This window comes from Pogona vitticeps, chromosome 5 (assembly GCF_051106095.1).
Source record: "Pogona vitticeps strain Pit_001003342236 chromosome 5, PviZW2.1, whole genome shotgun sequence".
Lineage (NCBI taxonomy): Eukaryota > Metazoa > Chordata > Lepidosauria > Squamata > Agamidae > Pogona > Pogona vitticeps.
In genome coordinates, this window is record NC_135787.1 from 145,341,371 (window position 1) to 145,355,426 (window position 14,056).

Sequence of the window (14,056 nt, forward strand, 5' to 3'; positions counted from 1 at the left end):
TTCAACAGAGACATGAAACTTCTTTTAACCTCATAGTCTAAACATCTTGTTCCCCTCTTATGTGGAAAAGACAAAATAGGCACATTCCAGTGTAAACACTGCTTCTAGATTGGAGCATCATTCTGGCCCAGTAACAATTTCATAGGTCACAAATAACTAAAAATAGAAAATTTCTGTAACCTACAGTAATCTGACGTTCTGTGGTTATGAAAAAATATTACATCAAAGAATCAAAATGTGCACAGAGTCTAAAGAATCAAAAGAGAGGGTGTAGCAGGAAAAACAATCAACACGAAGTGTAAGATAACACAAGGTTTCCCACCCTGATCTTCTTATACACCCTCCTATCTATTGTTTTTCAGGCTACACCCTTCCTTTTTGCAACTTTGAAATACTTAGTTTGCTACACATAGCTATAATTTATTTCAGGAGTAGATAACTTTCATTTGTGAAACGCATACATCAAATTGGTCTTTAGGACTATTTTATGCTATGTGTAGCTTCTTGCTAAAATGAGAAGAAATGTAGGTTTTTTTTGTTTATTAATTAATTAATTAATTAAGTTAATTTCAAGACCTCATACTGAAATAAGTATTAATATGTGATGGGAGTCATTTGCTATGTGTTTTACTGTGCACAAATATTATCTTCAGGTTAATTACTGAATTACAGATGTTTTAATTAATACAATGATAATACGCTAGTATTTTGCTACAGTACTATTACCACCACCACTACTACTGCAGTATCACTACTGCTGGCATTTTGCTTTTATCTAGTACCAATATTTACTAGGTCTTGTATAGAATGAAAATCCTAAGTCCAACACAGTACTCTATGTAAGCTGTTTTTAGTTTGTAGGATACAAAGAACAAAAACAGACTACTGTACCATGGATACTTTAGGGAGAATTATGTTTCCAGAATTCACAGAATCATACATTTCGATACGTGCTTGAGAAATCACCTTGAACATCCTTATGCAGTAATTTTACAGATGCCTGCTTTGTTTCTTACAAACTTTCAGAGAACATTGCACAGCTTTCCTGGGTAACATATGTTATCCCCCACCCTTGCCTCCAGTTAGGAATATTTTGATATTTAGTCTTAGCCTCATTTTGAACCCACTGATTGCTGTGTATTCTTTCCTCAATGCTCATGGTAAACAATTTTAACCCCTTTCATTTGTCAGTTTTATATATAGATCTGTCTAGTGAACAACCACTAATACTGTCTAGATCTAGAAAGCATTAGTGGTTGTTCACTCTCGTTGTGATGCCATCCTATGCCATTTATCTAAGAGTAAGCACCACTGAGCTCAATGAAACTTACTCCTTTGTAGACATGTACAGGATTATGTTGTTCAGTCACTTTTCATGAACATGATGTGATATACAGTATCAACCTCTATCTCTATCTATCTCTATCTCTATTATCTCTATCAAGATCTCCATCTTGATAGGTGATGGCTCAGTGGTTGAGCCAAAGCTTGGGGAAATTATTCCTTGGGCTATAATTCCCAGAATCTTTAGCGAATCCTGACAGTTTTAGTCTTAAAAGTAACTCTTCTAAATTTGGAAGATCCTGACTTAAATGCCACTTTTCTCCAATCAAGGACAGAAGTCTGAGTTGCTGGAAAATTGTTGCCAATGTGAATAAGTGATTGTGATAAATAAATTAATAGTCTGACATGGACTAAAGTAGCTCCTTGACATCATATCCACAAGATAATGACAAGTACCCTCATAAGAGACTGCAAAGATTTAAACTTCCTATTCCTGACTGATCTCTCTGTAATGATGTTTGGTTCTCTTCATATTAGCACATCGAGATTTAGAGTATCTCCTTCTCTACTTCACACAAAGCATTTTATTAAAACAGATGTGTCATGTGACCATATGATTTAATCATTGCAAAACAGTGTCTGTGTTGATTTTCCAACTTTCCTGCCATAGAAAGTGTGCTTACCTATTCTTCCTTTGCAGCGTGCTGTGTTTTGTAAACCTCCACTTTCTACAGTAACAGCCACTTCATACTGTCTTCCTGGAATGAGCCCTAAGTCCTTGATAATGTATTCCTGTTTGTCTTTTGGCATTGTAGTATTTAGCAGCACTTGAGTGTGGTCGAAGAGGGTGATAAAATATTTGTCCCAGTCTCCTGTAGGGGGCAGCCAGCTTACTTTCAGAGATTTCAATCCATCCATGCTGTCCACTTTCAACTCTGAAACCTTCTGGGGAACTGAAATATAGAATTTAAAGCATTTAAGGTGAAACACCATACCACTTTTACCAGGTAATAAGTAATTGGTTCACTAATGTGTAATTCAACTAATGCCTCTCTACTTGGTAACTTTTGACTGTTCTCAGTTCATTGACTTACAATGTTTTTTAATAAACAAAGAAGAAGAAGCAGGATGGCTCAGACTCCCCTTTCCTTTGTAATGCAAGCACTAAGAGGAATGTGGAAGGGAGTCTCAGCACATGGGAAGATATAATCAACACTCTCCGACTTCATTGCTCCTCCTGTTTAAATGCCCCCTGGCAGTTTTACATCCTTTTTTTCTAGATAGGACTGAAACAAGACATGAACTTGGCTAGGGAAGGAATGGTTGGAATGGTGTCATTTACAGCGAGAATTTGGGGTTCTGTAAGGATTTCAGCCTTGGTTCCATCAACCGTGCTTTCCTGCAAGTGGTTCCTCCAAAATTCATATCATAACTCTTTGTTTGCTGAGATAACATCACAGTGTGCCCACAACTTTTCTAAGGAATGAGGCAGTTGTTTGTGCCCAAAAGACTTCTGTGGGCAAGACTGGCCAAGAGGGAGCTACTACAGCAGCGCACAATGCTGTTAAGCCATGGCTGCAGGTTTAAGGTAGCCATCCATGACTAAGGACTGAAAATCAATGTACAGAGATCAGTTGTCTCAATAAATGCAGCTTGTCTGCATGTCTCAAGATCTCTTACAAGGATAGATGCAACTCAGTTCAAGAAATCTGCACATTTGCAAGTCTCACGGAAGCTCTAAATGCAATAAAACGGGCATGAAGCCATGGGCTTGTTAAAAAAATGGGAACAGGTAAAAATGTGTGCCGTTTTGAAAAATAGGCACAAATGTTCTTTCATTAATAGGGAAATGTGTAAATTGGTAAAATGTGTAAACAAATATGGACATTAGAAAAAAAGGGGTTTAAATTTCTATAAAAAAATTCTTGAGAGAAAAGCAACAATAAGCCTGGAAAGTCTTGTGATTATAAAAAGGTGACCAGAAAATGCAAGTGGAATTTAGGGAAATATAGAAAGATTTGATATAGATATTTTAACCTCCCTTGTTATGTTATGTACTGCCAGGAACAAACCGACTTATAGCAATCCTAATAGCTTTTCAAGGTAAGTGATTAATGAATGGATTTACCAGTTCTATACCCTCAGTGAGCTTCCACAGCTAAGTGGGGATTCAAACTCAAGCCTCCTGAGTCATAGTCCATTGCTCTATCGATGACACCCCATTGGTATTCCTTTTGACCTCCCTAGACACAACTAGTTTTAGTACCACTAATTTCAAGGGGTGTGCTGTAAGTATGACTAATTTCTGGATCCTATCCATGTTTTATCCTCAGAAGGCAGTCAACAGAAAAGATCAAAACATAGGATTATCAAGGCTGGAGCCATACCTGTCCTTCCATATGCTGTCATTTCACTGAACAGTTCACCACTGACTGTTCTGACATCAATCTGATAAAGGCATCCTGAAATTAGCTTGTCAAAATATGTCTCTGTGACTTGTGGCTGTAAAGTGTTCCGTCCTTTAATAAATCCATGATGAAACAAGGTGACGTTGAAGAAGTCCAAGTTCCCTGAAGGCCTTTTCCATGATACTTTTAATGAATTCAGGCTGCCATCGTTAGTTACCATTAAATCTAAGACTTTGGCTGGGTCTGTTTAAAACAAAAAGACTAAGATGTGAGCCTCCTCAACAAACAAAACGTGTAACTCAGAACTACAGTAGATTTAATATTCTTCACATCAGGTGCAATTTCGTTATCAGTGTTTACAGAAATAATACTAAGTAGGTTTGAACACAAAGGTGTATGTAAGATTGAAAGAATCTGCCTTCTTAATTATTAGAATTACGTAATTATTAGAATTCTTAATTATTAGAATTACTAACTCTTAAAAGAGCTGCAAAAATATTCACTTCGTGATTCTTGACTGCTTAGGATTGTTTATATGAACTTGTAGGAAGCAGTACCTTTACTGTGTGGATTTAAATTCCCATTAGTGACACCATCAAATAACCAAATCCAATGGCTAAAAAGCATCGCGACAGCATGCATCCATTTTGTGATCTCTGACTGGTCAGGATCAAATTTGGAAAGATTCAAGGTTTTCACTGATACTTCAGTGATGGGTAAAAACAGTGGCTGCCAGCCAACACAAACCAATATTCTTTAAACAGTGGGTCTGATTTGGAATTAAGCCGTAATTTTTTTAAATTACAATAAATTATGAAAATAAGCATCAGTGAGCCCCAGAGCCATGCTCTTTTCTCCTCCTCCAGCAAACCCAACCAACTGTGGTGAATCTTAATTTTAGCTAATTAAACCAAGCCACCTTCAACTTTGGTGTATGAAAACTGCTTAGCCACAGCTAAGATTAACTATAATTTTAAGATTCAGATGATGCACTAAATTACAGTTAACCTCAAATAGAAATCTCGTTCTCACAGTTGTATCATTCACAAAACTATTTCTGATAACAAAGATGCCCTATCAATAATTCAACCAAATTAATCACTCACCTAGTTCAAGTTTATTTGTACTTTTAGGAATAATTATGTGAAATGCTTCTATCACAAATGTGATGTTCACTATCAGCACTGTCCATGGATTATCTACAGTCCCATCCCCACCCATGTGTACAATTGATTATGCACGCACGCACGCACGCACGCGCGCACACACACACACACACACACACACACTATCTGAAATAATGGAGAACACTTAGTATATTTGATAAAGGCAGCTATAACATATGGAAGTCCATACTGTAATAAAACTTATTTCTCTTAACCTGGAAAATAGTTGCAAATTTTAGTGCCATATACTTTCATGTTGTTTCCATTTATGATGACTTATATTTTTGAGGTATATGAGGTACTCAATAAGTGTTTTTTAAATTGCAACCCTCTTGCATCAGGCTTGCCTAGCCATTCAGGGGTTTGAACCCAAGTCTCCTGAGTTCTAATCTGAGACTCTATCAATAATGTGTCTCATATTGTAAAATCTTACCGGTCCTAATTAATCGAGAAATGGGGTTTTCCAGACTTTCAGCCTTGGCAATGATAGTGAGGTTATACAAACATCCTGGTGTTAATCCTGAAAAGCTGTATGACAAATAGTGTTTCTCTAGATTTGTTTGTTGAACAAGAACATCTTTATCCATCAAAACTAGGCTGTATTGATCCACATCTCCAGCCCCTTTTGACCAAGAAACATGGATTGAGTCAATTTTGACTGAGATGTCAATATTTTCCACTGGAGATGGTACTATTCAGAAAAGAAAAGAAAAAGATGCAGACATAAAATGGCAAAGTAGTTAAAAATATCCAGGATCTGCAACCACACCTGCACTGACCCATACTCATGCACCATTACCATTAATCCATCAAAAAGAAGCCTCAAATATTACTTATAAAAAACAGATTTATTTTAATATGCTACACATGCCTAGAAGAGAAATGTAACCTACTAGCCTCCCAAAGTAAGGTTGCCTAATTCCTGATATAGGATCAGGATGCAATCAAGAATCACACACAATGTATTCCTGATGCAATCAGAAACCACACACAATATATTTTTGGTTGTAAATTATGAATTTTTAACTATCATCATCTTCTGTATGATGCTTTCAGTAGCTATGTATACCTTTCAGTGATGTATACCTTTCAGCAGCTATCTATACCATTATTTGAGAAAGGAGAACTATTCAAGACGTTGTTCAGATAATTCTGGTCAATTATTCAGGATCAGTGCATGTGCCCATTTTCTGGTAATAACATTCCTTACCAATATACGTTTAGTCAAGTTTGTGAAAGCACAAGGAGACCTTGGTCTTTTTAAGCTGACCCATAACAGATTTCTTGTTCCATACAATCACCCAGGATTAAGACACATTTCTCTGAGAAATAATACAAGAATCTCTCCAATCAGTGGGGGAGAGGAGAAGAGGGTGGTGTTCTCCCTGCCACAAATCCTACAATTTTAAATGACTTTAATATACACAGATGCAGTAACCCACAAGTGCATACACATTATAGGCTAATACATTACTGTGAAGCTGTGTCCCCAACATGGGAAAAAATTCAGTGGACACTTTCCCCTCCTATTACTACTAAGGAAGACTTGATTTAGTGACTAGAATGGATGGCTGGTTTTTCACTCATAAATCTTGTGGCAGATATTTGTGCTCATTCCCACATGGTTTTCCCCATACCTTTTCAGGGAGCATTAGAAAATTGTAAGAGAATCTCTCTTGAAGGATTAAACAGAGAAATCTTACCAGTAGAACCACTGATATCAGTTGAAGGACTCCTTTTGTCTCCAGCAACTGCAGTGATTGAGATGGTGTATTTGGTGCCAGGAGTAAGATTTTCAAACATCCATTCATTTCTTGAATTACCTCCAGGAACATGGATCTCCTCAACTTTTTTGATACTATTCAGCAACACTAGCTCATATTGGTCAACCTTTCCTAGTGATGGGCTCCACCAGACTGACAAAGTTGTGGTTGCAATTTTCTCCTTCTTAATTTCAAATCTTGCAGGTGGCAAAGGATCTGTGCTCCAGAGACAAGCAGAATGGGGTGGGGGCATAAATCACATCAGTTCACTTGAAAACAATTAAAAAACAAAATCCTTATTTTTTTTTCTCACAGGAGACACTGGAAAGATGAGCAGACGTCAATCACACATCCAACAATGAGCAGAAGGCAGTTGGATTGGCATACAAGAGGTTTCTGGGAAACAGGAGAGAAGTGGACAGTTCTGTATAAAAAAATACAATATGCAAAGGCTAAGGCTGTGCTCCCTTATGCACCTATCTGGAAGTCAGTACCACTGCATCTAACAGTGCCTACTTTTGTGTAGGATTGCATAGTAAGGCAAGTCCCATGTAACAGGAATCTTGGCCAACACAGCTGGTGGTGAAGGCTTCTGGGAACTGCAGTCCAAGAACACCTGGGTTACCCAAGACAGGGAACCACTGTAATAGGAGATAGTGTAAATGGGAGTTGCATAGTGGATGATACAAATGTTTGGCAGGAAGTCTCTATCTTCCTAATGAGGTGGCTGAGGAGTGAATGGGTGAATATCTCCTGTCCTTAACAGTACAATCATCTCTGTGATAGTCAGCATCCTCCCCAGCACCCCACACTTCAATTAAGGCCCGGAGCATAAAGATTTTCTCTGTTTAGGTAGAGGCACTGGAAGTTAAATTGTGGCATAGTGTTAGGTTCATCTTTTTCCTAGAGCTGGACCAATACTATCCTTTCTCTTGCCTGCTATGGGGATTAAAAGGAATCACCTGTATTATAAGTCTGTTTAGTAGAGATAAAACATATCTACAAAGGCAATTTGAAAATGGAATATTTTAAAGACCTAAAGAAGCTGCTGAACTTTCATGAATAACAAGTGCCGAATCAAAATTTCTCAGAACACATTTTTTTTCTAAGAAACATTCTGATATTTTCCTTAGAATGCAAGCTCACTCAACAGAATTATTTCCAGACTTCACCTGCCTCACCCCTACCACCACCACTATGGCCCAGATTGGTAGGAGGCAATATGGTAGCAAGACTGCCAACACAGTTGCTGTTGTTGCCACTTGCTGTGGCAATGCAAAAAACAAACCTCTCCTCCAACCTCCCCCCCAAAAAAAAATCCTTTAGGAAAGAAAGAACGAAACCATTGGTCCTCATCTCTGAAAAAATGATTGGGTAATTCCTCCTTCCTTTGGGAAAAAATGGTGATGTTGCTACCTTCTGTATCTTTCCTTACAAAAAAAAGGTGGTGAATATCAAAAGGCTGTTTGTGCACAGCTATAAAACCAAAGCTAGGGAATGTCTGTAGCTCTTTGAACATTGTTTCACTGTAATTCCCATCAGCCCTCACCAGTGGCTGTGCTGGCTAGGGCATATGGGAGTTGCAGTCTCACCACATCTGAAGGGACACATGTTTTCCACACCCTAGAGATAAATAAATGAAGAATGAATTGGGAGAGGGATACCCCTCCTAAAGCAAATTAAAAGATTGCGTGCCTAGAAGGTGAACTTCAGAAATTCAGACTTTATCTAATCTATCTAGCCCAGAACACAAAACACCCAGTCCTCTGTACATCCGCTAGAACAAAGGAACAATGAGCTTGGGAAGTGCCTGGCCTGAAAAGCCCAGGCTGGAAACAAACACTTAAAAATCATTTACATTGTTACAAAAGTCTTGACTGGCAGCTGTCCAATACTGATATACCATAAAAATAAGATATTTCTATATAAAGATTTTTTTTACAGCACTCTAATTGTATATTGGCTACAGAATTTGATGTTTAAATAAGAAACCTAGTGTGGCTGAAACTTTAAAAAACTTGCATTTTTTTGAAGATATGAGGGGAGAAAAGGCTAGTATGCTTCCATGATCAGTCCTTCTTCTTCCTACTTCAGTTTATATGTTGCTTCCTGGCATATTCAAACATATTTGAAGTGGATTCAGTGCAAGGTTAGTCCTTTATGTTCAGTTTATCCACATAATTAATTGATTGTAGCCAAATCAAAAAAAAGTTACTGCTTTCCCATGACATTGGACTGTCCCTTAAAATGTCTGTATATAGACTATACGAGTTGTCAGTTCCAATTAAAATGTTTTGTTTTGGGATCATATACTAATCTACTCAAATGTAAGCCTTATTCATTTAACTAACACTCCGCTCTTGTGCAAACTAACTCAGAATTAAGTTTTATTGAGTTCAGTCAGATTTATTTCCATGTAAGTGCATAAGATTGCAGCCTTACTCCCAGGGAATAGTGTGTAGGATCAAATCCATACTTTTACAGTACTTTTATCATACAATATCCTCAACTCTGGGTGGGGAAAAAAAAACTCATGCAGGTAAAGAAACAGCCTTTGTCAACATGGGTTCATCCAAATACCACAACATCATCCACAGACAATGTAGCCACTGGGGATGATGTTCTAGTCCAATTATTTGGAGGCAACCATGTTGAGAAGGTTGGAAGGAATGTCCCAATACAGACTCAAATACGTCACAAGACTGCAAGTTCTTTTAATTAATACACAATATTTGTGAATTAAGTTTCAGTCAAAAATGGTTTATTTGCAGCAAATGTTAAGAATCTGATGCAAATGACAGGCATCAACAGAATAACTATGTATTTTTTATTTCAGCTATTATTTTGAAAATAATTTTCTTACTAACTTCACTACACTATAGTACAGTGCAAAAATATTTAATATAAGGATGTCTGGGTAATCAAATCAGTAAAAGCAAAGCATTTTCCATTGACTACAAGCATTTTCCATTGACTCAAAATGGAGCTAGATGGTGGGGAAGGGGCAATAAAACAGTACTATTAATGAATCTTAATTAATATATGGTTACATGGGAGGAAAAAGTTATTTTCATGATAATTTACACAATATCTTTACAAAATGTAAACTAGTCTTGGGGCAGTCCAACAGAAGTAGAATTTTTATTAATGAATGCCCTGAAAATAAGCTAACTTAATTTGAAAATCTATGCAACGCTGATAACATGAAAACTCATCTATTACTGCAGTTTAAACTCTTTGCAACAGATTTGTTCTAACAAAGCAAAGATCAGGGAACTTCATGCATGTTCATATAGAACAAAATGAAACTGATGAGCCTGGGAATGTTCTTGTAGAACAGAAGACTATGCAAAAGCTTTCTGTCAATATCAGAATGCATTTATAAGAGCTTTGGTAAGTCGTTAAAATGCCTTTAAGGTCAATTATGTTTTCCAACAACTTGACAATAATAATTACCCACTCTTCACAAACTAATGACTTTCTGTGAGTCATGGCCATTTACGTCAATCCAGGAAGTACAGTCCATATATTTTCATTGTTATTTTAACTTCAATAAGTGAAGTTATTAACTTATTTACTTACAGACAGGTACAAGAAAGAATCAATAATTATGTTCAGTTATTCAGATATATTCCCTTTACTTCTATGGACCGTGCTTCCAGGTAAGTGTCTCTATGACTGCAGCCCAAAAAAATTTGTATCCAGACACTGAAGTATAAGTGCAGTAAAGATGTCTAATTTACAGTTTATCTTCCTAAATGCGAAGTGAATTCTGATTACTAAAACTAGAACAGAAAACTCTAAAACTGAGTTCATTCACAAAATAAATACTGAAAATTTACAAAATAATAATTATCACATTTGCATTTCAAATATTATTAGAAATTACAACTCATGTCCTTTAATAAGATCCAAATTATTGCTGACCTGGGCATTGAAACTAATTACTAAGCTCTAAGTAGGGAGATTCCTCTTATGAGCCAAAATTAACTACAAGAGGAAGATCAATTCTTCTGTCATTGGTCAGTGTATAGAATAAATTAAAACATGTTTAGAACGAACACTACCATTGCCAATTTTCAAAATGATAAGTTCAGAGTGAATATGACAGAGACAGCATGACCAGCACAGAACCTTCCTCTGCCTACACTTCCCTTCAAATGGTAATCACGTTTCCATCTGTCATTCATACCTGTTCGCAATGTGATGTTGCTGGTTTCTCCATCAGACAGAGAGACAATCCTAAGATAGTACAAAGTCCCTGCTTCCAAGCCATTGTAGTCACATTCATATAAACCACTGGCTTTCTGGATGGGCTGACAAATCCTGTATAAGGCATTGTGAGAGTTGCAGGTTACACTGAAGTTACAAGGATTCCCCAGACTGCTCCACCTGAGATAGACAGATCGGCTGGAGACCTTCAGTTCTGTCTGGTTGACGGTGCATTTTACTGGCGCTCCTAGACCACTCTGGAAAAGGGACCAGAAACAGCAAATAAAATCTACAAGCAGATGGTTTATTTTCACTTACCTATGACAAAATTAATTCAAAGTTTAGATCCTTGTGCCTAAGCACAGTGACATAGAGTACTTCCATCAATGTTGATGGAAATTATGTCTTTTAAGACTTGTGCCTATATTAACATGTCATAAGCATGACTTGTATTAATTAATCTCACCAGAGCACCTGTCAATTGCAGAAAAAACGGAAAATCACTGGAAACCCCACTTTATCCACAGGTATACACTCGAACTAAAAGTATGTATACATGTATGTATAGCTCGGGGCAGGGAGGAGATATGATCCATTCTTTCAATGCATGTTTTGAATAAATTAGGCTAAGGGATGAAAGACAGCAGTTAATTAACCTGTATGGAATTATGTTGATTGAATACTGAGGACTGCACCTGAAGTCGCTAACAGTTCACTTGAGAAGTGGGATTGGTGGCAAAAAGGTCTTCCCAGTGCTCAAGAAAGTAACTTATGTCCGACTACATTGTTTCAATCCATGAGCATCTCTTGCCCTCTGGGCTGGGGGGATTCTAGGAGCCGCGTCCTGTCAAACCAGCTCTTGTAAGCTCTGCTTCTTCCATCCTTGGTTGGTGCCCAGAGCAAGGTTGAGGCAGGTAAAGAGTGATGTGATCAGCAGTGACAGGAGGAGGAGATCAAAGCAGGGAGCAAGAAGCGGTGTAAGGTTTAGCGTGAGAGAAATTTGGGGAATCCCCCCTTCCCCACCCCCACCCCCGGCGAAGCCCCTTCTCTTGTGTTGCGAGTGGCTGTCACCCACCTTGAGAAGGGCCAGCGCGAGAAGCCACAAGGAGACTCCCGCTCCACATCTCAGCCTTGCCATCCGCTTGGATCTGCAAGGCAGGCAGCGGGTGGGGGCGAGGAAGCGCCTTTTGCCCCGCCAGCGGCGGCGGTGGCGGCGGCGGCGGCGGGCTTCCTCGGTTCCCCCCGCCCGAGGGTGGCAGCCCCCGTAGCCCTCTGCTGGCCAGCTCGACCGCTGCAGGCGCTCAGGAGGCTTCCTGGAGTTGCCTTCGGGCAGGGCGTGCCCGCGGGCTCCTGGGGCCGCGGACAAGTGGCGAGCGGCTCGGCAACCAGAAGACCCGGCAGGAGAGGGAAGCCCGCCGCTCTTCCCACGCTGCCATGCTGTCCCGGCCCTTGTCAGGAGCTTCGGCACGCCGCGGCCGAGGCTCTTCCAAGGAGGCTCTCCGCGCCTCCCGCTTTGCCCGAGGCCCGAAGAAGCGAGCGAGGAAAACCTCCGCTTCAGACGGCCGCGCTCTGCCTCCCGGTCTCAAGGCTCTCCCTTCCCCCCCCCCCGCGCGCTTTTTAGTGGTCTTCTCCTCACAGCGCCTGGCGCGCCTTCTCTCCGTCTCTCACCCCATCACTCCGTCTCTCTCTCTCTCTCTCTCTCTGCCTCCACCTCACCCCACCCTTCTTCCTTCCTCCTTCCCTCCCTCGTCTGGACTTTCTTTCCCAGGGCTATTTTTGACACCAGATGGACGAGGAGATGATTTCCTCGAGGCGTTTCTCCTTCCCTTGGAATGTCCTCTATGTAAACCTCCTCCTTTCACACTTGCCTCAGCCCTCACTTGGGTTCATTCGCCCTCTCCGAGGGCTCCCCTCGGCGGGATGGGTGGGGGGCCTAAGTGCTTCGAACAAGAACAGCAAGGGACAAAACGACGTGCTTGCAGGCCGTCGGCGGTTTGGGCAGGCAGCGGGCTCTGAGGAGAAGTGGAAGTAAATTGGAGGCGAGGAAATGAGCCCTGGCAGCCTTTCCTCGCCTCTGTTTCCTTTCGTTAGAGGGGAATGACCACTGGCAGGGGACCTGAGTTGAGCTCTGGCCACTCATAGGGAACCGCCAGGGCTGCTCCTGCCTGGGCTTTGCAACAGAAGGGAAGGTGGATAACCCCAAAACCACAACCTCAGCAATTGTTCTGAACTCTTGGCTGCTCAAGCAAGACCTCAAGTGCCCCTTAAGAGTTGAGATAGGCTCCTTCCCCCCCTCCCCCCCTTAGGCAAACTCTTAAGTCTCTTTGACAGGAACTGCAAACTTCCTCTCTGATATCTTAGCAAGAGTAAATCACTAATCAGCAGACTCTGAGCCATTATTTTTCTCACACACATTTCAGCCAAGGTAAGCTCTCCGTGCTCACTGCAGAATACACACCAACCAGAACCTTATGTTCCATGATATTTCAATTCTACGGATGGAGGAGGAGAACATTTACATGATGAACAACCAATTGACTTCATGTTGTTTTCCCTGCTTTTCTTGCAACAGCATCCCCCTTTGAAGCAACCTCTGCTCAGCAAACGATTTATCACTCAGAAACAGATATAACATGGAAACAGGGGACTTTTTGCAACCATAGATAAATAATAATCATGCGCTATCAAGTCAGTTCTGACGTGTGGTGACCCTTGTCAGTGTTTTCCAGGTAGAGAATACTCAGAAGTGGTTTACCCTTTCCTTCTGGGGGCATCCTTGGACAGTGCAGCTTGCCCAAGGCCGCACAGGCTGGTTCTACTTGCAGGAGGCACAGTGAGGAATTGAACTCCCAACTTCTTGCTCCACAGACAGATACCTAAACCACTGAACTATCCAGCCAGCTCAAAGTCATAGGGAACAACGTAAATTCTGAACACTTTCCAATGATAGCTCCATCTTGCAGTAATCCCTTTCAGTTGATTTACGTTGTTCCATAGTTATAGGGCACAATGTAAATAAATGGTGGGGGGGAGAGTTAATACAAATTTAGGGAAAAAAATCAGTCAAATTCTGTTGCTCAGGTTTAGGCAGTGGTCAGGAATACATTGCATAGTTTATAGCTAGTGTGCAAAGCTATGCCTGTTCCTGACACAGTCTGAGCTGCCCGTGGTGACACCTGGCTCAGTACATCATGTTTGGATTAGTGCAACACTCTATGTGGGG

General features: G+C 40.2%; 1 protein-coding gene across 4 annotated transcripts in view; it reads right to left on the reverse strand.

Annotated features, from left to right (window-relative positions):
* Positions 1 to 14,056, reverse strand: part of PTPRB (protein tyrosine phosphatase receptor type B) — an 85,839-nt gene that overhangs the window by 50,045 nt on the left and 21,738 nt on the right. For 2 of the 4 annotated variants that reach the window (XM_073000379.2, XM_020786007.3), the window contains exons 4-8: positions 10,814 to 11,090; positions 6,562 to 6,837; positions 5,292 to 5,549; positions 3,672 to 3,935; positions 1,968 to 2,237 (exon numbers count right to left, since the gene is read on the reverse strand). In XM_073000379.2, coding sequence (XP_072856480.2) covers positions 1,968 to 2,237; positions 3,672 to 3,935; positions 5,292 to 5,549; positions 6,562 to 6,837; positions 10,814 to 11,090 — 1,345 coding nt within the window. Of the gene's footprint in view, positions 1 to 1,967; positions 2,238 to 3,671; positions 3,936 to 5,291; positions 5,550 to 6,561; positions 6,838 to 10,813; positions 11,091 to 11,528; positions 11,846 to 11,908; positions 12,416 to 14,056 lie in introns of those variants that run through there. The other 2 variants (XM_020786008.3, XM_078376922.1) reach the window with 2 other exon arrangements.